A 25,106-nucleotide genomic window follows, 5' to 3' on the forward strand; every position below is an offset into this window, starting at 1 on the left:
CTTTGTTTGATTAAAACATTTTTAAAATGTAGGAACTCAAACGTGTGGATTATTCTAAAGCTGTTTTCCTACAGCTTTAAATCCCAAGACACTGAGACCCAGTGATTTTATCATTTTGGTTTAGTGGTTTTTTTTTTTTTTTTTTTAATTTTTATTATGAGGAGCTTCAAACTTACCCAGAGATCAAATAGTAGAGGGAATACCCATTATCCATCACTCATTTCAGTTATCAGTATTTAGCTATAGTTGATAAAAGATCAAGTTGTAGCAAATGACCAGAATTTCACTGAGGATTTAAAACCATGGAATAGGAAAAGTCTTGCCAAATAAATCTCCAGATCTGTGTTTGGGTTATAATTTTCTGTGGGGCACCCCATGTTGAATTTGAATGCTTTCCTCTGCACAACTGGAACTGATAATGAAACATAATAAGCTATGAAATTCAGCCATTATTGCTAGCAAGTCTTTTCCTGTCTTCTGAGTGATTGATGATTTTGCGTAAGTGGGAGGAAGGATCCTAACTTTAGTGGCTTTATTAGTAAAATATGATACTGTCAGCTCATTTTTAAGGGCCTTGTTCTTTTTTTCTTTGTTAATTATGGAATTATGGAATTTGTAGTGGAGGGAGAGAGGGAGTTTTTTTTTTTTTTTGGAGTAGCATCTTGAAGGATAGTTCACTGAGGATACATATATATTAAAGTCATGTTATCTTGTGACTAATTTTATAAATCTAAAGAATAGGGAATTCCCATGGTGAAGTGGTAAAGAATCTGCTTGCAGTGCAAGAGACACAGGTTTGATCTCTGGGTCGGAAAGACCTCCTGGAGAAGGAAATGGCTACCCACTCTAGTATTCTTGCCTGGGAAATTTCATGGACAGAGGAGCCTGGAGGGCTACAGTCCGTGTGGTTGCAAAGAGTTGAACACGACTGAGCACACACACAAAGAATAGAATATGTGATAATTATGCATTTAAAAATGAGAGATCATAATCTTTCGCCTAAGCTGAGATTCTTAGAATAAAATTAAGGAGATATTTGGATTTCTGTTACACTTTTTCAGTCTGTTTCATATTTGGTTTACAGAAAACTCTTTGAAGTAGGCTAGGCCTGAATAGAGGCTAATAATAGAGCTTCTATTGACTATAAAAAGAAAATGAATTTTGTTTCTTTGCACACAAAACAATGGTTTTCCTGTTGAACTTATGTCTGCTGCTTTGAAGAATATAATTTTTTGATAATAACAAAGAATAGTAGAAACTATTTTATATATAATTTATAGGTGATGGTTTTAAATGACCAGTATGCTTTCAGTTTTCAAAAGATAGGTAAACATGGATTCATGTTCTACTATGTAGCTGCTGCTACTGCTAAGAACAAAGCACAAATCAGCAGTTTTAAAACTGGATAATAAGATCTTTAACCTTTTAAGTTTTTCATATTGGCTTTTCCACTCTCATTCCTATGGAATATTTCTTACTCTGGAATGAGATTCATAGCTAAAAAACGGGGTTCTATCTAAAACTTGTTTGCTGTTTACCTTCCAGTTTGTTCAAGGCCAAAAGCCCAAATGTTTGGTGAGTTTTCCCACTTTACTAGTATGTTATTTAGTATTTTAAGTACAAATCATTACACAGTAAACTGTTGGGCATTAGTATTATACTCCCACAAATATTTAATTTTAGGATAGAGTTAAGTTGTTAGGATAGATAGAATATTGGAGGAGTAGGTATGATGAGTAAAGAATCAGGCAGTTCCTAAATTACATAGTTGCTCAGGTAGGAAAACAAAAAGACAGCATGAAAGGACAGCTTCTGTGGGTTTGGTATCTTTTTGAACATAATTTTCATGGCGAATTTATGGCTAAGATCTTTTACATTTTAATCCTGTAATGAAACCTGCTTGTCTGCATACAACTTCCAAGTTGTGTCTTAAAAGAGCATTTATGTCAAGACAAAGCCGTCTTACACATGAGTGGTTATGTGAAACCTGAAAATGTGTGGACTTTTGTAAGATTTTGCAATGGGAGCATGATGTGCTGTTTTTCAAGATGCAAGACTTGTAATTGCCTTTAGTGTGTGCCAGTGTGCTGCAGTGAGTGTATTAGTGTTTCTCTGGGACTGACTTTACACTTTTGAGTTTAGCATTTAGAGAACTTTTTCTTGTGGCTCTGTTTTTCATTTAATAGCAACTTATTTTTAATGAAGTATTATACTTCACACATGTAGTTAGTTTTCTTTGTTAGCTATAAACTTAAAGTCCTGTTGTTAACTGAAAAATAGATCACAAAATTGAGATGTGGGACATTATAGCAGTTTTGAGATAGATTGCACTTTTTAAATATATAAAGCATTGGTACCTTCTTAGTTAGATTGGTTGTTAGTAAATGATTGTTAAGAAGTAGTTTTCTTTGCCACAGATTCTTCAAGTTTTAACTACCTAAAACTCTTCTATAGGTCCAAAGTACAGAGGGGGAAGCTCCTCATGTTCCAACCACTTACCAGCTAGGTCTTAACAAGTCAAAAAGAGGTAAGTAAACCCATACTCACTGGTATCTCAGCACATTACCGCAATGTCTTTGGGTGATGTGGAAAAGGTATTTTTTTTTTTATCGGTCAGTTTTTGCAGTGCTTATAAAAATAAAAAGAAAATCAAGAACACAGGTGTGCATGCTTCATTGTGGTTTGATTGTAGAATCTTCGGTATCTTCCTGAAGACTTTTGTGCTCATAAAGTAATTTTAATTCACTTATCTTGTAATGACCTCCTTGCACAATTATGTGTGTTCTAAATAATGTTTTAGTTCTGCACAAGGGCTAGATGGGAAGTGATAGAGCAACAAAATCAAGCCTGCTTTTTACATGCTTATGTTTGAGATATAGACTTATATTAGCCACCTCTGGGTTTTTCATTACTTAAATCTAGCTCCTAGGTATAATACATGAATGTGCCTCTGGCAGAAAACACCAGTTTCTCAGCGATAGCTAAAGCTAGTTAAATTCAAACTAGATCAAAGGTGAGTTGCTGTAGGTACTGTTCTTCTCTTGAGTTATTAATTATTGACCAAAGACTCTTTGAATCAATTTCTTTCACTTTTAACTTGCAACAAGAAAAACATGTCTGATCATCTTTAAAGTTGTAAAGCTTTGGAGATTTAGGGAGAAAGGAAAGGAGAAGAGAAGTTAAATGACCACTGAAGGTAGGAGTATTTATTTTTAAAACTTTACACATGCTGAACCACCCTGTTTTTTTGTGTTTTTTTTTAAAGCAAAGATTCATATGTATGTTCCTAGAATAGGAAATTACATGTTCTCTTCTGATCTCTGGAGTGACTCCATATGAAACAATCTGCATATAAATTTTCTTTTTTTATTGCAGTACAGTACTGACAAACAAGATCCCCACTCTCCCTAGGTTACCACAGTTCTGGTCAGACACGAAATGAACATTACTGCTTAATATTTTTCCCTTTTTGAGTCCATAAATATATGTGTTCCTGAGCTGTAAGGTGGAGTTCATAGCCATCCAGGAATCTTTGCTTTAGATAGGTAAAGGGATGCATTGGATAAAGCAGCTTACCCTGTGTCAAAAGGGGGATAAAAACAGTATAATTAGCTTAAGATCCTTGAGGAGTAAGCTTCCTGTAGTGGGAAAGATGGAATGTGGTTTGTATTCACATCTGAGTTTCTTCCTCTTGTCTTCTGTAAGAGCTCTTATTTCTGGTGACATAACTAAAAATGGTAACTTTTTTTGAATCACATCTTTGTAAATTAACAGTAAAATAGTTTTGTGTATATGCATGAAAGAAGGAGAAAGAACAATAGTGTTTTAGTCATTTTTTTGAAAGTAGCCTTCCAAATTTTGATGTGATATGCAAGTATGTTAATCCTAGTGGCAGAGTTTGAATCACTGGTAATATATTCATCTCACAAGGTTAGTAAAAATGCACACAGCGCATGTATGAAAATACTTCCCACTTTGGTAATAGAATTTTTGAAGCTACAGTAATCTAAATCTCAGATCCAGTCCCGGGATTTACAATAGAGGTTTAGTGACGCAACTCATGTCACAAGTTAACATTCAGTAGGTATGTTAAGGACAGTCCAACAGGTTCCTTATTGCCAAAGATTTTCAATATTTTCTTTGGCCTAGCAGAGTATACAGGTGTACTGTTTCTCTGTGATACTGGATAAATAGAATTTACACCTTTTGTTTTGTTCTCACTTTAATGTTTGCTTTAACTTCCTAGTTTTTAATAAGAAATAATGTCTTACCTCTTCAGTTAGGACAAAAGTCTGTTTCTTTTTAATTCTGCCTTTTTCTTTGGTAAACTATGTTTTTTTGTGAAACTGAAATGTCTGATTAAAGAATCTCAGTTGTGATTTATAGTTTACAAAAATGGTTTCACCTACATTCTTCTTAGTTTCTGAAGTAACACTGTAAGGTAGGAGAACTGTTATCTCATTTTCTGAGGAGAGAAGTTATTGCTTATGGTGATAAAGCCAGAACTTGAGCCTGGTCTCCTTGTTCTTTCTGCTGCCTGACGTCTGCTCTGAAGCCTAAGTAGTCTACACTTGACCTGATGTGTGTATGAATTCAGACTGGGCTGACTGCAGAGGAGTGCGCTTGGTCTGGGCTGTGCTACACGGTGGCCAAGACAGACCTCAGGGGAGAGAACCAGAGGGAAGCTGGTCAGGGCTTCCTGGGCTCTTTGGCAGCTGTCCTTTGCCCAAGCAGATTGGGCAGTTTCACTTCTAAATCCTCTGAGCAACTGTTTAAGTCTGTAGTTGCTTTATGGAGATAACTTTATGGAGATTGATTAATTCAGCAAATACGTTTTTATTGTTGGCTTGCTCTAGGTTTTGGGATACAAAGAGGAGTAAATAAGGTTCCTGTTTTCAGAACACTGACAATCTAGTTCTTCTTTTTAAAAAGATAGGCAAACATATAATTATGGTGATGACTCCTATGGCATGTTAATCATTTTCTCAGATAATATACTGTGTGATTAGTACCTGTGGTAACAGCTTACTCTAATTCAGTTTCACAGTTATTAGAATTTACCTAAACTTATCAAGATACGGATCAGTTCCTTATATTTAATTATGCAGTTTTGTTGACTTCAAAACATTACAGAATTATTTTACATTTTTAATGGGAAAAATATTATTCCATTCATGTTGCTCCAGGTTGAACCTAAGGTAATTGGAATATTTTTCAAAGTCAGGCAACCAATAATTAATTTTGGATTTTATCAAACATAATTATGGAATACTCCCTATCATTCTAATCTTAAATGAATGTGGACTTGGTAAACAGTTTATTTAGCCTGTTGCTTCTGTAGAACTTGACTGTGTCATGAAATGTCATCCTCAGTAAATGTAACAGCTGTAAAGTCTCCCCCACTGTGGTGCTCATGGTGTGACTGGGCATGTGATCATGGTTTGTTTTAGTTACTTAAAAAATTTTTTTTAGGTTATACTAACCAAGAATGATAAAAATTAGCAATATTACCTTCTAGTTGAACCTATGTGATTAAGTTTCATTCAGCTAAGAAATAATTGTTTCGTAACTTACAAATGTTTGCATCATTTGAAACATCAGAGACATTTAAGTTTCCTTGTATATAAATTATTAATTTGTTGGCCTTAATTGTATTTTTATTTTCTTACTGGGAAGGTAATAGGTGTTTTTTAAATACATAGAATTTTATTTGTTTATTTTTGGTCATGCTGGGTCTCGTGGCCACACGCAGGCTGTCTCTAGGTGTGGTGAGCAGGGGCTGCTTGAAAGCTGTGGTGCGTGGACTTCCCACCGCAGTGGCCTCTCTTGTTGCGGAGCACAGGCTGTAGACGTGCAGGCTTCAGTGGTTGTGGCACATGGGCTCTAGGTCACAGACTCAGTAGCTGTGGCCGCTGGGCTGAGCTGCTCTGTGGCGTGTGGGGCCTTTGTGGACCAGGGCTCACACTGTCTCCTGCATGGGCAGGTGGATTCTTTACCACTGAGCCCCAGGGAGGCCCATACGTGTTTTTATACACTGCATTTAAACTTCTGATTTCACCTAAATGTCTTTACATATTTTACATAATGGAAATGGTTTATTTGGGACTTTAATTTTTGTTAGAGCCATTTTTCATTTCAGCAGGTTGTTTTCAAAGGATAAGACCAAAATACACTAAAGTTAGAGCTTAATTTGGAGCTAAACACTGAGAATTTCTGATGTGATTCAGTTTTATTTGAATTCAAGTCACTTGCTGTGCTTTGAAGCCACAATTTGGCATAAGTAATGCATGCTTTTCTAAGAAAGAGTCACCGTTGTGTACCGTGTATTTTTTGGAAATCATGTAATAAAGGTACTCACTGAAGCCCTATATAGCAGTTTTGTATAACTGTATTTCTTTTTTGGTAGATCAACTATTACGTACTGCAAGTCAGCACTCTGATAGCAGTGGTTTTGCTGAAGATTCGACAGACTGCCTCTCGCTTAATCATCTTCAGGTAATATTTCCTATCGTAGTAGGCGTTATGATTAACTTCTTTATATTTAGGTGATTTTTCATTGTCTATATATTTAAGACAATCTGTGCAATCTTTATTTTTCAAATGATAACATCTGCATCCTAGAATTTTAGTCTTATTATCTGAGCATTTGTCTATAAATTTTAAGTTACACTAATTCTTCATCTTTCTCTGACTGAATATTTAAAAACAGCAACAACAAAAAGCTTCTCCTTCATTTTTGGACCACTAGTAAACAGAGTATTTTAATCCTTAACCTATTTTGTGTTTTTTAAAAAATTTTATACCATCATTGTATTTCAATGAAAGAAAATCAAAGTGTTAATCCCTCAGTCTTGTCCAACTCTTTGCTACCCAATGGATTTGCCAGCCTCCTCTGTCCATGGACTCTTCCAGTCAGGATTGCTAGAGTGGGTAGCCATTCCCTTTTCCAGGGGATCTTCCCTACCCAGGGCTTGAACCAAGGTCTTCAGAATTGCAGGCAGATTCTTTACAATCTGTGCCTGTATTTCAGTATTTTATAATAATTAATAACTAACTAAAACTATGGATCCATAGCTTGCTCAATATTACTTGACTTTTATGCTATAGTGTGTTAGATAATCCAGAAATCAGGCATGTCTTAAACTGTCCTCAAGGACCTTATAGTTTATGTGTACAGTACATAATGTACATGAAAAGTGTTTAAAACATTTGTAAGGAAATTTTAAAGAAAACTGGAATAAGAGAAAAAAAGAACCTAAAAAAGTACCTTAGAAACAGCATTTAAAGAGTAGACTGAGGAGAAGTTTCTAAAGAGACTCAGAATAATCCAGCAGCCATAAAAATTGAGAGATGGAGGAGAAACTTTTAAAAGAGCTGTAGCCATTGGAGTGAAAAGATGAAAATTTGTTTAATTCTGAAATTGAGTGCTTGAGTGAGTAGTTCTGATGCATTGAATGAGAAGCATGATTGGAGAGTAAATCAGTGACAGAGAAGATATGAGTTATGTTCTTTTTTCAAATAAGGATGATAGCTAAGGGTTATGGGTCTTTTTGTCTTTTTTATACAGTAATGATTTAGGAAAGTTGTTTGGCTAAGAGAAGGTTAAGAGAAAGAGAGCTTGATGCAGAAAAGTCTGGGATGAACCTGGAGAAATACCCTAACCTTTGAGAAGAGGTGGTCAGAAGTACAGATTGGAGGGATTAGCTTTGAAAAGAGACACAGTTTTCTTTCAGAATGGAGAGGAGGGAATGATGGGGTAAGGTACAGGGAAGTTTGTAGGTATTGAGGAAGAAATTAAGATATTTTTGTCTATTTTCTCTGAGTCAGTGTCATATGTTGGAAGGAATGGAATGCTTAGTTGCCCAGTCATGCCCGACTCTTTGCAACCTCGTGGAATATAGTCCGCTAGGTTCCTCTGTCCCTGGAATTTTTCAGGCAAGATTACTGGAGTGGGTTGCCATTTCCTCTTCCAGGAAGGAAAGGAGATGGGTGTTGAAAGGGGGTATTTAAGAAAAATAGTAAAGATCTGGAATAATCTTTGTGAGAAAGCAGAGTTGTTGATCAAGGACACTGAGAGCAGTTTACAGCAGCACCAGAGCCAAAACCAAGGTGGGAGACCCCGAAAGTGTAGAAGCCTCATAGCAGTTTGGTATTTTGTTAATGCTTATTAACATAATTAAAATTAACTTATTTGAGTTCCCCGTCCTTCTACCTGTTTTCCTTTCACAGGTTCATGAGTCCTTGCAGGCCATGGGGAGTAGTGCAGATAGCTGCGACAGTGAGACAACAGTCACATCTTTTGGTGAAGACCTTGTCACACCAACAGCACAAGACCAGCCTTACTTTAATGAATCAGAGGAGGAGTCTCTTACGTGTCCTCAGATGGAAAGAGAAAAGGCAGCAGCAGTTGCTGAGAAAAGGTCAGATGGCCAGGATTCCCTCCAGTGCCAGACTGTTGAGAACATAGGGCATCAGCAGTCCACCTGGAGTGCAGGGGATCACGTTACTGAAATTACTGGAAGGAAAGAGGATGTGTCTCCAGCACAACCTGTGGAATTACTAAGGGAAGCAAGTGCTGAAAGTGATGTGGATAAAAGCAGTGAATGTGAATTTGTCCAGTATACCACCCACCATATTCTTAAATCATTGGCTTCTGTTGAAGCTAAATGCAGTGAGAAAGGGGCTGAAAATACAACGGGGTCTCCCTCTTCTGTGGACAGAGTTAATACAGCTTTACAAAGAGCGCAAATGAAGGTTTGTAGTCTGTCTAATCAAAGAGTGGGGCGTAGTCTGATAAAGTCAAAAGATCTGTTGAAACAGAGGTACCTGTTTGCAAAAGCTGGCTATCCTCTAAGGAGGTCTCAGTCTTTACCAACCACCTTGCTGAGCCCAGTAAGGGTTGTGTCATCTGTCAATGTCCGGTTGTCCCCTGGGAAAGAGACCAGATGCAGTCCACCCTCCTTCACGTACAAGTATACACAGGAGGAGGAACAGAGACTGGAAAAAGAAGGGATGGAGCACGATGGGCAGTCTTCGGTCAAATCCACTATTTTCATCTCTCCGCCATCTGGGAAGAAGGACGCCGCCGCCCCGAGCGAGGTGACCCGGCTGGAGGAGTGCCATCAGTGGAGGACCCCGGCCTGTGCACTGTCTGCTCCGGCGCCTGTGTCTCAGTCCGCCTGCTCCCTTCACTCTCTCCGCTCCGAGTGGCAGGAAAGGCCCCTGTGTGAACACATCAGGACTCTGAGCACTCACAGCATTCCCAGCATAGCAGGCGCCGCCTGCAGTGCCTTCCCGTCCGCTCTAGGATGTCCTTACTCACACAGACACGCTGCCTCCCCTTACCGAGCGTGCTCTATGAACCCCCCTTCTGCCATCGAGATGCAGTTGCGAAGAGTGTTGCATGATATTAGAAATTCACTGCAGAATCTTTCACAGGTATGAAACCAAGTGTATCTTTCTTACTCTTGTTTTCTTTTATTGGTCTGAGTACCTCTTAATTCACTGAAAAGCTAGGAGCCATCAGACGTAACCACCTCAGCCTCATTTTCCTACATCCCTAAATTTATCTGTACCTGCCCCCCGCCCCCCACCCCCTCCCAGCCTCTTCCTTCCTAGCTCAAGGGAGAAGCTGTAACTAATTCTGAACAAGGTGAATGTCTCTGTTCACAATCTCCCTCCCTTCTAGAGAGGAGATTTTGTTTTCTAGGTGTCCTCCTTTCTTTAGCCTCTCCTCCATTGTCTCTGTCTTAATCAAGCTGTCTTTGTCATTAAAAAAGAAAACTTCTCAAGCGCTGTCTGTCCTTTTCTCTTCCATCTGACAGTGTTCACCACTTCTTTCTAAGTTTTCCTCCCTTGGCTTCTGTGTGGCCGTGTGTTCTCCTGGTTCCACCCGTTGCTCTCTGACTAAGCTTTTCCTTCATCTGCTGACTCCTGATGCTGGTCTCCTGGTACAGAATTAGCCTGCTTCCGCTGGGTTAAAAGAAGAGAAATCAGGTAAACATGTGAATCTAGTCTGTGTGTCTTGTCACTTTTAAAGTCACTGCTCTCAGATTTGTTAGTGGGATGGGAATAATTTCCAAAATAAGTTTTGGGAAAGAATTGTCTCTTGGTTTGCCTTTCACATTCCCTTTCTAAATCTCTTTCTAAGCTACTTAGATTAAGCAATTGAAACGAAGAAAATGACAGTGCAACGTAATGAACAGGGTGTTCAGCTAAGAGTCAAGAAGCCTAGAATGAATATGATCCATTCCTTTTCATGATGATGTAGTAGACAGGAAGCCCCTTTGACAGTAAAAATGAAAGTTGGAAACCTTTCAAGTTATGAAGTAAAACACACTTTTAAGTAGAGATTTTATCCTCATGATGATTGTCTTCTACTAATGATTTTCAGTCTAACCAGAAAGTGGGTGTCTCTCTTTCCTCCTTACAAAATGTAGTTCTGTCTACAAATGAGAAATTAACCTTTCAGCTGCAGTTACGGGAAGCTGGGGATTCCCGGGGTCCCGTCCACCTACACCTTCATGTTCCACCTGTCTCAACCAGCTTGTTCTGCTCTAGATGTGGTTTTCTCTTCAGTGTTCACCAGTAACTCAGCTGATTTCCCCATCCTCACTCCACCCCACCTCAGGAGACAGGTGCTGTGTATCACCTGGCCTCTGCCTGTGTCTCCAGGCCCATTCCCTGTGAGCATGCTCCACATACGCGTGCAGGCTCCTACCTAGGTGTGTGTCCCTAGCTGTCTGTTTTTTTTTAACACATGCCACATTTTTTTTTTTTTAACCTGGGATGGCCTGCCCTTGCCTTTCTTCACCTGACCAAGCCCTGTTTACTGTGAAGATACAGCCACTATTGAGAACACTTAACCTAATCTGGATTTTTGATTGTTTTCATCATAGAGTCCCCATACCAACCCCATCCAATATTATGTATATATTTCTACTTCTGTTTTCTCCTTGCTTCTTCCACTGTGAGAATGCTTGAAGGCTGGGAATGCCTTCTATCTTCCTTTTATCTTTTTCACTACCTAAGTGATGCATAGTAGATACTCAGATATCTGAGTATGGTGATTGCTTGCTGCATTCTTCAGCCAAGTCAGTAGTTTCTGTGATCTCAGAATGACATTTGCTATTGCATCTATATTTCTGAGTTTTTTTTTTTTATTTTTCTACTTTCTCAAGGCAAGGAGGAGGTCCTGTAAGACATATTAGTAGATTTAAACTATATGTGTTCCTTTGCCTCTTTACTGTTCCAAATACACTGACTTATAACTAAAACAGATCGGGATAGTAGGTGGTACTGGTGACTGATTTATCTGATTTCAGCTTATACCATGAAGTGATTTTAGGTTTTGTTTTATGCCCAAAGAGAAACATATGTACTCCCCAAATTCTGCCTTAGATGATGTGGAAGTAGTCACTTTAACATTGTTTTCTAATCAGACTTTCACTCTTTTGAAGTACCCTATGATGAGAGGACCTGATCTTGCTGCTGCTCCGTATAGTACTCAGAAATCATCTGTTCTACCTCTTTATGAAGTAAGTTGTTACTTAAATCTCTGTGTTACAGAATAATTTGTGTGATTTAGAAGTTAATGCTGTTATATTGCATTTTAGAATACTTTTCAGGAGCTCCAAGTAATGAGGCGGAGTCTGAATTTGTTTAGAACACAAATGATGGATTTAGAATTGGCAATGCTGCGTCAGCAAAGCATGGTTTATCATCATATGACTGAGGAGGAAAGGTAAAAGTTCATATGTTTTAATGTTGACTTAAAATATTTTTCATTCTAAAAAGCATTGTTAACTTTTTTTTTGGAAGCTGAATTTTATTTTCACTGCTGTGTACCCTTTATCTAGTCTGTGAATCAGTGTAAATAAAATTGGGCACAATGTTTTGCTAAGTAAACTTCTTTCTCTTCGCTGAACTGAGGAAGACAGTGGTTGGAATCTGTTTCTTATTGTCTGGAATATTTGTGATGGAAGCTAGAGGAAGAAAAAGCAGTTATAATGGTTATACTCATTGCAGACGCTGTTGTGCTAATCTATAGAACTTGGGAGTTTCAGTAACTTCCAAAAGCTTGTGGGAGTTGTGATACTGAGTTTCCAAACTGCTTTTTTCAAACTCTGTGCCTACTAATAGATATGAAGTTGATCAGCTGCAGAGTTTGAGAAATTCAGTCCGAATGGAACTCCAGGACCTGGAGCTGCAGCTGGAGGAGCGCCTACTGGGGCTGGAGGAGCAGCTCCGCCCTGTGCACCTGCCTTCACCCTTCCGGCCCTCGACACTCATGGTATGCTGCCTCGGGTTGTTACAGTTTTTTCACTTAGAACTTGTTAATAGCATTCCACACAATTTAGGACAAATGCCTTAATTTAAAAACAATGTATTTTAATGGCATTAGAGACATGCAATGTTTAATGAGCCTTTCCCACAAATCAGTGAAATGTGTAAGTTGTGGTTAACGTCTTAAATATTTAGCCTATTTATATATATAAATACATTGAAAAATTGTAATTTAATAATAGAGAGTAAAGAGCAATGCAAAAATTTAAGAATTTTAAAGGAAAAATGATAGTAGGTTAGCATATGACTGACTAATTTAGATGTTACTCATTGTGTATAACTGGAGAATACACATATATATATTTCATGTAACGTTTTTTCCCTTTCTTGCCTTCGGAAAAAAACTGTTCCCTTTACATTTTTCCTTTATTTTGGATTCTTTTCCATTCTGTATGTTTTTTAAGGAATCAAATAAGATCTTTGTAAAAGCAGAAAAACACTATACAAACGAGAATAGAGACAAACACTATCTCTCTTTATTTTGTACCACTATTCTTACTCCTAACGTTCCTTTTCATGCAATTTGAACTTCAACAATTGTATTCTTATTTTTGCCAAAATCTTTCAGTTGTAGAATATATTGTTTTGAAATGTTGAAACAGTGAACTCTTCTCTTTGTTAATTGAACATAACTGATTTTGTTAAAAACAATTGCATGAACACTCATGTATATATGCACACATAGCAAGTAGGAAAAGAATGTGTGTGTGTGTGTATATATATATATGTATAGCACAGACTAAGCATATCTTGTCAATGAATATCTCGACAGTTCTGATCTGAGAAATGTGCATTGGTGAGATCAGAGAATCAGAACATCTTCTATGCAACTTTCAGTCACAGGAACACATTTTATAGGATCCTGTGACAGATGAGGCTGACTTTTGTGACATAAAGAACTGCTTTGGAGCAATAATTAGCTCATTTTATTATAAAGCACTTGCAATTTGAAAAAACTACACACAGACACACACACATATATCACATATATATATATATATATATATATTGTTTTGCTTTTTCAGGGAATGTGTGGCAGTAGAAGCGCTGATAACTTGTCATGCCCTTCTCCATTGAATGTAATGGAACCAGTAAGCCTCTTTCCTTTTAACTCACTGGGGAAGGGAATGATATCATATTTCATAAACGCACAGTTTTCCTAATGTAGATGAAAAAATTTAAATACATAATTTGATAAGTTAGTTAATTTGATTAGAAGTGAGTCTGGCATTTCTTGAAGTCTGTTGCCATCTTTGGCCACTAGAAAGCCAGTTAATTGCAATAATGATTTATCTTCATGGCCTAAAGGAAATAATGCATCATAAAAAGTAATTTATATTTCAGGAAATGTGCTTTCACAGTCTGATTCCAGGTTCTTTAAGTAATTGGATCTTTAAGATGACTACATTTTGAACAAAGATTGATTTTTATTGTATTTTAAATGAATTAGTTCATTTGAGGGCATTATGAGTTTTTTTTACTGGTTGCTTTTCTTTGTAAGTAATTTGGACACCCATGTGGAACCAAGTAAAATTTCATCCAGCTATAGCCTAGTTAAACATTTTATGGCTTGATCTCACTGTGAATTTGAATTTTTCTTGCTGTTTTTGCAAATGAAATTGGTTAGTAACTAAATGAGTGCATTCGAATCATGTCTCTACAAGTTAAATGATTTGGGGCAGCATCGAGGATATTAATCTTCTTTTAACTACCAATCTTAATTTAAAGAGAAGAATTACAGTTTTTCTGATCTCTAGGTCACTGAACTGATGCGGGAACAGTCATACCTAAAGTCTGAATTGGGCCTGGGCCATGGAGAAATGGGATTTGAAATTCCTCCTGGAGAAAGCTCAGAATCTGTTTTTTCCCAAGCAACATCAGAGTCATCTTCTGTATGTTCTGGTCCCTCTCATGCCAGTAGAAGAACTGGAGTACCTCCTATTGACTCAGTGGGCAAACCCAAAACCCATCTGGTACCAAGCAAGAAATTATTCCGCGCGTCAGTGGCCCTAACACCAACTGCTCCTTCTAGAACAGGCTCTGTGCAGACACCTCCAGATGTGGAAGGTTCTGAGGAAGCTGGAGCAACTGAAGAAACCTCAGAAGCTGTAGGACCTAAATCTGAAGTGGAGGAAGAACATGGAAAAGTCTCATTATTGCCAGCTGCTGAGGAAGTGCATAAAAATGTGGAGCAAGATGAGTTACAGCAAGTCATAAGGGAGGTGAGTAAAATCTACGCTTAATTAATTTATTCTGAATAGGTTTTAACATTAATTATTTGTAAGACACTCCTCTGATTCACTGTATTCAGTAATTTTCCCATTGATCCAGCTCATGTTGATTATGTTTGTAATGCTGTTTCTGCAAATTTCATACTCCCAGGTGAAATAATTGCGATCCTCTGTATTCACTCTGGTGAAGAAGGTATGTGTAGGTTTCAAAACAGGTGAACATGTGACAAGGACGTTAGACCTCTCTTCCACCTTTGTAAAATTAAGGATTATAGTTTAGATATCTTCCAAGATTAAAATCTGCCATTTTATAATGTCAGTTGAGATTTTAAGAAGTATGAAGCATTTAATCTATTTGGTTTAGTGAGTAGAGACCTATAGAAATTAAGTCATTCAAAGGTAGAAATAGAGGATTAAAGTTTACCCTGTGTGATCAGCAGTATGCAGACCTGAAACATTTAGCAATAGTTCTAGGTTACCGAAAGGACTGCAGCAACTTAGGAAGACTAGTCATCAAAGGCAAAATATTTGAGAAATTAGTAAAATAGTTGCTTTTCGCACCAGGATCAGATAGTAAGGAACAGTATGGATATCATTTAAAAAAGGAGACTGCTATAGATACATATTTATGAATGACTTTTTTTTTCCTTTTTTCAAATCACATTGTGTCTTTGGATGCAAAATTCAGTAGAGTGCATAAGATAGAAATTACACGTGTTGAATTTATTTTTTTTCATTCTGTCCCTGTCTTAAGAGTAACTCTGAGGAAGAACCGTAATTATTCATAGTTCTTTCCAACTGGGATACTAAAATCCATGATAAAAAGGATCATTCATTCTTTCCATTAGTAAAAAGAATAGCCTACTGTGTTTTTAAAAAATGGTTTATAGGTGTCTTAATGAGTACCTGCTCTGTAAAGGAGAAAAGAAAAATGGATGTAAGACCATGAAATCCTTAAGCCTAAAGTCTAGTAGGAAAGTAAATAGAACTAACTTGGGGAACAGTTGAAAAATCATACAGAAAAGCGTTTAGTATAATGTATTGAGAAGTAAGGATTTAGAAATTGAATATACCGAAATGAACCAGAGAAATAAGAGTCAGCGGCTCCTTCTTTTTAATCTTTGTACTCCCAATGAATTCAATAATGTGAATGTAACACATTTTTAGAATTAATTTGTGAGTAACATTGAACAGATTTTTAGTGGTTATAGGTCAAGAATGGTGGCAGCAATTTGCAGCAACATGCATGGACCTAAAGATTGTCATACTGAGTGAATAACAGAGAAGGAGAAATATGGGATGACATCCCTTGTATGTGGAATCTGTAAAGAAATGATACAATTGAACTTACTTACAAACAGAAAACTCCTTCCCTGGAGAAGGAAATGGCACCCCACTCCAGTACTCTTGCCTGGAGAATCCCATGGATGGAGGAGCCTGGTGGGCTACATCTGTGGGGTCGCAAAGAGTTGAACACGACTGAGTGACTTTACTCACTCGCTCACAAACAGAAAGAGACTTGTAGACTTAGAGAACTGAACTTACGGTTGGCAGGGAGAGGGGAGAAGGGGGTAGTTAGGAAGTTTGGGGTGGGCATGGACACAGTGCTATATTTAAAATGGTAACTTTATAGCACGTGGAACACCGCTCAGTTATGTGGCAGCCTGGATGGGAGGGGAGTTTGGGGGAAAGTGGATACATGTATATGTATGGCTGAGTCCCTTCACTCTTCATCTGAAATTATCACAACATTGCTAATGGGCTATACCCAGTACAAAATTAAGGTTTTTTTTTTTTTTTTTAAAGAATGGTGGCAACATACCAAAATGTTTTTTTCAAATGAGCCATTGCTCCTCTGGGTCCAGAGACTAGTTCATGTATGAGGTGCCATCATTTACAGCTGCATGACAGTAGCTTGAGAAGTACCTTGAAAATAAAGTCAGTTTTGCTTTATATGACCTTAATATAGGCATTCCTAAAAATCATGCTATGCAGATTTGTGCAGTAAAAACTACAGAGCTCATGGGGAAAATAGTATTAGAAGCATAACGTTAGAAACTTTTGTCAGTGATATATTTTTGAAAAGGTGAAAACCTAATAAAAACAGTAACACTGTTTTGTTAAGAAATAAATGCTGCAATAGTATGATGCTGCCTTGAAAAAGACCTGAAATTTGCTTCTGGAATTGGATTTTGGAAGGGCTGCAAAATAAGTTACTTGTGAGTTACTGTGAAGTGGTAGAGGGGGGTGTTAATGAAATCCAACAGAAATTGTAATGCCAGATGCAGATAGGTGTGCTTCATAACACAGTGAACTAAGAAATCTAGTAGCTGTTTAATGTTTGTACATGTTGGGTACTCTGTTCCTAGGTTCAGCTGACATTCAGACAAATTAACACTTAAAAAACAAGCATTCTGTCAATAGCAGAAGACACTGCATGTATGTAATTTCTTTTCATGACATGAATTACCAACTTGAAATTTAAAAGGTCTTAATTCTATAAATTTATTTGTCCTATAAATGTAATTATTTTGTAGGTTGGTTGTGTCTGGCTAATATTTAGCAGTCTCTATACATCCACCTTGCTCAGTTAGTTAGGTGTGACTGATGGTGTTTCACGTCAAAGGTCAATTTTTGAGTAGAACTAAGTAATTATTTTTCTCCACAACGTATTTGTTAACTGAGGAGATCAGTTTTAAGGTACTCCCCATCTCCCTTGACACAAAATGTTGTATTTTTGTTCCCTTTAGCTTCCTCTGGTTTGAAACGTTTTTTGGACTTTATATACTCATTTGGCACAAATACGCTCTTAATGCACACTTGAGTCCTTATTTTTAATGTTGTTAATGGAGCCTGATATGTGCTGTAAGTGATTTCCTCATAGCTCAGTTGATAAAGAATCCGCCTGCAATTTAGGAGACCCTGGTTCAATTCCTGGGTCAGGAAGATCTGCTGGAGAAGGGAATGGCTACCCACTCCAATATTCTGGCCTGGAGAATTCCATGGATAGTCTGTGGGGTTGCAAAGAGTGAGACAAGACTGAGCGACTTTCACTTTCACAGCATCCCTAAACCAGAACATTGATTTTTTTGGGCTGGTAGAACTTAGCATATACAGAAAACTTGGTTGTTCCCATCATACTGTGGTGGTGCTAGAGAATTACTTAATCATTTATTAAGAACCTCCCTATTAAATATAGGAGATTTTATCATTTGAAGGACTGACATGTGAGACAAATGTTTGAAGAATTTTTCAGAATTTGTTACTGTTATTTAAAACTTCCTGATTCAGAATTTGACATAGTTTGGAGGAACTTTAGCTTAACACTGACCCTTTTAACTGTCTCCAAAAAAGAGCTTACCAAGCAAATTGTATAGTAGATGAAACAGGGCATAAGAGGAACATTGATGTCCTTAAAAAAAACCACAAAACACTCTTTTGAAGCACTTTAAAAGCATATGTTAATGGATAAATTAGTCTAATGTCATCTATAATTTAAAAAATCATTTGGGTTATTATCATTTTAGCTCAGTTACAATGGTGTTCTGTTAAACTTTGCAAAATATTTAAAATTCAGATTAGTCTTGATTCTGCTCATTTAAAATGGGTAATCATTTTCCTTAAATATAATGGTACTGAATTCCAGTTTTTTAAAACTCTCATTGTATCAGCTACCAAGAAAAATAGAATTGTCTTCCCAGCAAATTCCGAGTCCCTAACCCCATAAACAAAGCCATTATTCAGGCAGGGAAGATTTAAGCTTGGGTTGAACAGTTTTGCGGGTGAGGATTAAGCATGTTTGGCAAACATTTTTAGGGAAGTTTTCTTATTGCTCTCATGGGTGCGTGAAAACAACGATGTCCGTCAGGGCTTTGTTTCCATTATTTCACCGTATGTGAAGTTTTTTAAAAGAATGCTTTCATTACTTATAATACTGATACAGTAGAATTCTTTTGAAAGAGAACACCAAAAGAAAAAGTAAGTAAAAAAGATTACTTAATAGAATAAATGAGCATGTGTCCACAGAAGCAAATTGAACAGAATTAAATGTCAGAGTATAAAGATAGATTGCTCTGTGTAGAGTTTTCTTCTTTGTTCATTGAAGTTCCTAGGCTTGGTCCATGCCTCTGAGTAAGTGTATTTCATCTGGCACACTTTTATATGTATTTTGGTAAATACACAGCTTGCCTGTGTTCTGACTACAATGCTGTTAGTGATCTCTAATAATGGCTGCCGCACAGGAGGCACTCGGTAGAGGCTAATAAATGGATGTGTTGTCCCACACTTTAGGCTTGCTGTCATCTTGTTAATATGCCAATGTGCATTCCTTCCTTGATCTTAAGTAGTCTGTCTTCAGTGGATATTACTTTCTGGAAGTTATAAAATGGACTTCACCTTTCCATTCCACTGATTTTCTCACTACTTATCCTTCCCCACCTCTGTAACGTGGGAGACTTTGGAACTAATTGATTTGTTCATACATTTATTACTTCAATAAATTATCAAAGGCATTTTGTCGTTTTCCAGTGCTTATATGTAGTCCTTTGTTTTTCACTTTCTGTTTTTTTTGTGTGATTGTCTTTCATTCTCTCGTTGATGGCATTTATTCAGACATTCATTGAGCACTTACTATGTGCCAGCACACACTGATGAACTTCCATTTGAGCGCTCCCTTCCTGTTCTGATTCCCGTCTGCTCTCTCACTAGTGGGAACTGTCTTATCAGCTGGGCTCCCTTCTGCTCGCTCTCTTACGGTGCTCTTGCTACTGCTGTCATCCTCACTGTTGTCTGCAGTTGGCCTTACTTTTTCATCACTATGATAAAATTTGCTATTCTCTGATAACTTGTTCCTCTTTTATCCCATACTAGTCTCTCATCTTTTATTCTGTTCTTATGTCATTAATGAGTTAACAGTTTTTCCTTTTTAATATTTTATGAAATGTTTGTTCTGAGTCCACCTAGATAATAACATCCTTGGTAGAGACTTTTTATGTTTTACTGCAGTGATGTCTGTACCCATCCCCACCCCCCCAAATGTTGGTACACTTTTTTGGTTTGTAGATAATACTTTTGGGCTAGTTTGTTTTTGAATGATGAAGAATGAAAAAAAAATTTTGAGTGAAGTGTGATGAGATGTGCAATGGACAACAGGACTGAAAGACTCTGCTAACTCATTGTCTTTTGTAAATATGGATTTACAGAGGATCTAATTTAACACACTGCATTTGTACTTGTATGCTGTGGCAAAGAAATTCTGGTATCGTATTTGTATCCAATATATATTTGTTTAAAAGACAAATCTGAAGGACTATGAACTTAACAGATCTTTGATGTTTAAAGTTTAGAGACACTGGTAGAAGGTAAAATGAGAAGATTTTATTTATTTAAATATGTTTCAGTACAGATAGTTGGTAGTTAAGGAGCATTTGTTTCTCTGAATATTTATGTATAAATATATATATATATATATTATGTAATGTATATATTACATGACATTATTACAGAGCCATTTTTGGAAAGACTTCCATTGAGATGTGTTCAAGATGTACTTAGGAACAATTTAGGAAAGAAATCAGGCTGACAGGAAACTGGAAATGTAGACTTTTAAAAAGCTGGTTGAGTGTGTTTTGAGTGCTGATTCAGGAAGGCATTATCAGTCTACTTGAGGAAACACACATGTAAAGCCTTCACTCAGAGGTGATGCACTGGGCTTCCCAGGTGGCTCGGTGGTGGAGAGTCTGTGGCCAGTGCAGCACACGCAGGAGCTGTGGGTTTGATCCCTGGGTCCAGAGGGTCCCTTGGGGGAGGAAATGGCAAGTGTTCTCGCCTGGAAAATCCCATAGACAAAGGAGATTTGTGGGCTGCACTCCACGGGGTCATAAATCAGAGAGAAAAAGATGCAGGTGTGCATGTGTGGTGTTTGAACACCTGGAGAAGAAAATCTTGAGGGAATTGTTATTGGCTCTAGAGCTGTTTGCATTTTCCAACAATAAAATGACATGTAGATCCTCATCCAAAGCAAAATCTTCAGTCAGGTGACAAACGTACCATACAACTAAATACTGACTTATTTAGAGTTCATGGTTGTTTTGGTGGTGGTGTTCAGTCGCTCAGTCATGTCCGACTCTTTCCTGCCACATGGACTGCAGCACGCCAGGCTTCCCTGTACTTCACCATATCCTAGAGCTTGCTCAAACTCATGTCCATTGAGTCAGTGATGCCATCCAACCTGTTGTCCCCTTCTCCTCCTACCTCAGTCTTTCCCAGCATCAGGGGCTTTTCCAATGAGTCACTTCTTCCCATCAGGTGGCCAAAGTATTGCAGCTTCAGCTTCAGCATCAGTCCTTCCAATGAATATTTAGGGTTGATTTCCTTTAGGATTGACCTGTTTGATTTCCTTTCTGTCCACGGGACTCGCAAGAGTCTCCACAGTTCAAGAGCATCAATTCTTCCATGCTCAGCCTCCTTTATGGTCCAACTCTCACATCCACACATGACTGCTGGAAAAACCATAGCTTTGACTATATGGACCTTTGTTGGCAAAGTGATGTCTCTGCTTTTTAATATGCTGTCTTAAGTTTGTTATAGCTTTTCTTCCAAGGAGCAAGCATCTTTTAATTTCATGGCTACATTTACCATCTGCAGTGATTTTGGAGCCCAAGAAAATAAAGTCTGTCACTGTTTCCAATGTTTCCCCATCTATTTGCCTTGAAGTGATGGGACCAGATGCCATAATCTTAGTTTTTTGAATGTTGAGTTTTAAGCCAGGTTTTTCACTCTTCTCTTTCACTTTCATCAAGTGACTCTTTAGTCCCTCTTTGCTTTCTGCCATCAGGTAGATAGACATTAATTAAAAAAAAAACATAAAAGTGAACATAATATTTAATCAGTTCTTTCAGGTTATTTTGTTTCATAGGGTAAATTATCCATGAAGTTTTAACATTTGTTAATGCTCTCAACTTGAGAATTGTGTTATTTTGTAATGGAGTTATTTGAATTATGCTAGACAAGATCTCCAGCAATGGCACCCCACTCCAGCACTCTTGCCTGGAAAATCCCATGGACAGAAGAGCCCGGTGGGCTGCAGTCCATGGGGTCGCTAAGAGTCGGACACGACTGAGCGACTTCACTTTCACCTTTCACTTTCATGCATTGGAGAAGGAAATGGCAACCCACTTCAGTGTTCTTGCCTGAAGAATCCCAGGGACGGGGGAGCCTCATGGGCTGCCGTCTATGGGGTCGCACAGAGTCGGACATGACTGAAGCGACTTAGCAGCAGCAGCAGCAGACAAGATCTCAGAACATGATCTGAGTTTGAGGACAGATGGATATGATTCCCTGATCTCTCTCTGTATTTCATGAAGGATTTACATGAAGATTTAGTTTTCTCTGTAGTTTAGCTGACTGTAGAAATTAAATGTTATTTACTTGTTTTTTCTGATAACAGAATAAAATGGATTATAGTGATACTGTTAAGTTCTCGTTTTCTTCTTTTTCCATTCTAGATTAAAGAGTCTATTGTTGGGGAAATCAGACGGGAAATTGTAAGTGGACTTCTGGCAGCAGTATCTTCAAGTAAAGCATCCAGTTCTAAGCAAGATAGTCACTAATGGAATTTATAGGTAAATTTTTCTGAATTTCTTTGTTTAGCTAAATGTAACTTAGTACTTTGGAGAAGGCAATGGCACCCCGCTCCAGTACTCTTGCCTGGAAAATCCCATGGACAGAGGAGCCTGGTGGGCTGCAGTCCATGGGGTCGCACAGAGTTGGACACGACTGAAGTGACTTAGCAACAGCAACTTAGTACTTAGTTTTTAATGCTTTTTCTTAGTATATAAGTCTGTTTCCCTAGCTAAATTTTTATTTTTAGGAAGTATGTAATACGTTATTTTACACTGTGAAAACCTTTTCTAACCTCATTTGAAGTGTGAGTCAAATCTCATAATCTCAAACCTCCAAGTAATATTGATATTTTATCATTTTATTGAAATTTCATTATAGTAAAATTCTGAAATTGGGGAAATTGGGACCTTCAAACCTGAATTTTGATAGCACAGCCCTGATTATAATATTACTTCAAACGGATCAAGATTTCAAGCATGCGTGCATACCAAGTTGCTTCAGTCGTATCCAAGATTTCAAGACTTAATCATAAATTTTTAGTGTCTTTTGTTTTTTAAAGAAACATATCCCATAGGTCTCATTGTACATAGTACATTAGGTCTCATATCTAATCATGTCATAATAGATAATGGAGGATCTTTATTCTCATCCTTCCTTTTAAAGACTTTTCAGTAGTAATTGAAAAATGCTTAATTTTTACTTTTCTTTCTTTTTTTAAGGTTTGCGTGGGTCCTATTAGCTGCGTGATACTGGAGTTATCAAGGATATACACTGGTGGGGGTGTCATTTGTGCTTCAGAAGATACTTGCTGCTGAGCTGGGCTACTGTATACAATGTTTATTTCTTCTGTGCATATCTTTTCAAAAAACATAGAAACATAGGCACTTTGCTGACTTTATTTCTTTTCTAAACTATCAAAACCGTAGTCATTTGAAAAGCCTAATATTTATTTGTATGTCAGTATTTTCCAGTGGATTGCCTAGGTAGAATTAATTTTAAAACTTGAAAACTTTCAAACTTAACCAACTTATAAATAACATATTTCTTCAGACTAGCTTCTTAAAACACTGACCTCTATGAGGTATTTACTGTGCAATAACTGATTCATTTTTTGAGAGCTTGAAACAACCAATGATACTCCCTCCACTGCTGTTAATTAGTGTCACTTCCAAGAAGAAAAATTATCCTGTTGTAAAAACTGCTTTTAATTCTTGAGGAGGTTACTAATAGCAGTAGGATAGAATTTATGTTACCTAAAACTACTTAATGTTCTTACACTGTAAGCATTGTTATTTTACCCAAGACAGTTGTAATTTTATTGTAGCTTATGAAGTTTGGGGATTTTTGTTTGTTTGTTTTTTTGGAAACATGTCTTATGTTAAACACTATGTACTTTTTGCATTGTCCAGACTTCTTTATTATAAGGACATGTTTCTTCTTTTAGACTAAATAGTAGAGTATTGCCAAAATAATGGGGCCTGTGACTTGAATGGATAGAAATGAATAAGCTGGTTTTGTTTTTTCATAATGGAAGTAATTTAGATTTTTGTTATCTCATAAACAAATTTTAATTCATTCTTAACCAGTGAGAACTGCTTGTTTTATGGGGGGTGGGGTGGGGAAAGGAAGGTAGTTTCCTATTTGGTTTTGTATATGTTAAATAAATGTGTAAAGTAACAACCAGATGTTATTAGAATTATTCTTTAGCATTTATAATTTTCAACTCCTATTATATTTCTTTGTGTGAAATTTTAATCAAAAGTGGTTGAGAGGTTAACAATATACTTTGAAAGAATATCTAAAAGGTTTTTTAAATGTTTGAATTATCACATCACACAAAGGCTGATTTCTAAAAAAAAAATTAATAAAGTATTTATTTTGCCTAACATGTTTTTAGTGATTTATTTTCTTGAACCACAACATGAAGAATTTGGATTAAATTTGATAAGTAACAGGATCCAAAAGAATTGGAGCATATAATCTATTAGGCTAAAATTCTCTTTTCCTGAAAAGGCGTCTATGATGCTTTCAAAAATGTGGTTAAGACTAGACCACCAAGGAGAAAGAATGCACACTGATGCCTCTTGGTCTCATCTAGTTCTGTAGTCTTAATTATTACCATCTGAGTCAAAAATTCTCTTTAAACTGTACTGTTAAGCTACAAAGAACAGACATTAAAATATTACTTTATTCTCTGGCCAAATTCAGTCAAATTCTCAGAAAATTAGCAGTTTGACAACCTGATTCTAATAATGGTAATGATACATATAAACCAAACACTGATATTTATACTAATATTAATATTAATACAGATATCAATGATTTTTAACCAGCTTTGTAGCCACTTACAGTTCTTTTCTGACTATATAAGAACCCAAAATTTGATAATCAATATTAAATAGCTTGATTCAATGGGCAAATCCCTTACAGTTTGCACGTAAAATAAAATGAATTTAAGTACTATCAGAGTTTCATGTTTACTCCCATTTTAAAGCTTTGTGTACTCAAACATTTGAAAGCTACTGTATTCAAGCCACCCTGCTAGCTGCTGAAATGAATGAGAGGGGATCTAAATGGAAGAACAGAGCACCTTTTCTTCCTGAATGGGTAAGTTTAGAAGTACCAAATAAAAAATATGAAAATCATAAAAAGAATTTGCAGGATGGAGCCTGGGATGGTTGGAGATGTAAGTCTTTACCAAAAAGACTTAGTTTCAGTAAAGACTTAATGGGAAATGGAAAGGATGGAGTTTAAGTAATTACGAATATTTTAGTTCTTGTTCAGCTGCTTAGTCATGTCTGACTATTTGTGACCTTATGGACTGCAACAGGCCAGGCTCACCTGTCCTTCACTATCTCCCAGAGTTTGCTCAAATTCATGTCTATTGAGTTGGTGATGCTATCCTAA

General features: G+C 37.0%; 1 protein-coding gene across 3 annotated transcripts in view; it reads left to right on the forward strand.

Moving 5' to 3' along the window:
* Positions 1–24,087, forward strand: part of ITPRID2 (ITPR interacting domain containing 2) — a 37,318-nt gene extending 13,231 nt beyond the window's left edge. Inside the window, exons 9-18 of one of the 3 annotated variants that reach the window (XM_040227744.1) lie at positions 2,455–2,527; positions 6,407–6,495; positions 8,230–9,438; positions 11,460–11,537; positions 11,616–11,743; positions 12,142–12,292; positions 13,371–13,436; positions 14,103–14,567; positions 22,082–22,198; positions 22,919–24,087. In XM_040227744.1, the coding sequence (XP_040083678.1) occupies positions 2,455–2,527; positions 6,407–6,495; positions 8,230–9,438; positions 11,460–11,537; positions 11,616–11,743; positions 12,142–12,292; positions 13,371–13,436; positions 14,103–14,567; positions 22,082–22,186 (2,364 nt within the window). In that variant the 3' untranslated portion in view covers positions 22,187–22,198; positions 22,919–24,087. The remainder of the gene's footprint in view (positions 1–2,454; positions 2,528–6,406; positions 6,496–8,229; positions 9,439–11,459; positions 11,538–11,615; positions 11,744–12,141; positions 12,293–13,370; positions 13,437–14,102; positions 14,568–22,081; positions 22,199–22,918) is intronic. The other 2 variants (XM_040227746.1, XM_040227747.1) reach the window with 2 other exon arrangements.
* Positions 24,088–25,106: the final 1,019 nt, after the last annotated feature.

Source organism: Oryx dammah, unplaced genomic scaffold, assembly GCF_014754425.2.
Source record: "Oryx dammah isolate SB20612 unplaced genomic scaffold, SCBI_Odam_1.1 HiC_scaffold_27, whole genome shotgun sequence".
In the NCBI taxonomy this organism is placed as follows: Eukaryota; Metazoa; Chordata; class Mammalia; order Artiodactyla; family Bovidae; genus Oryx; species Oryx dammah.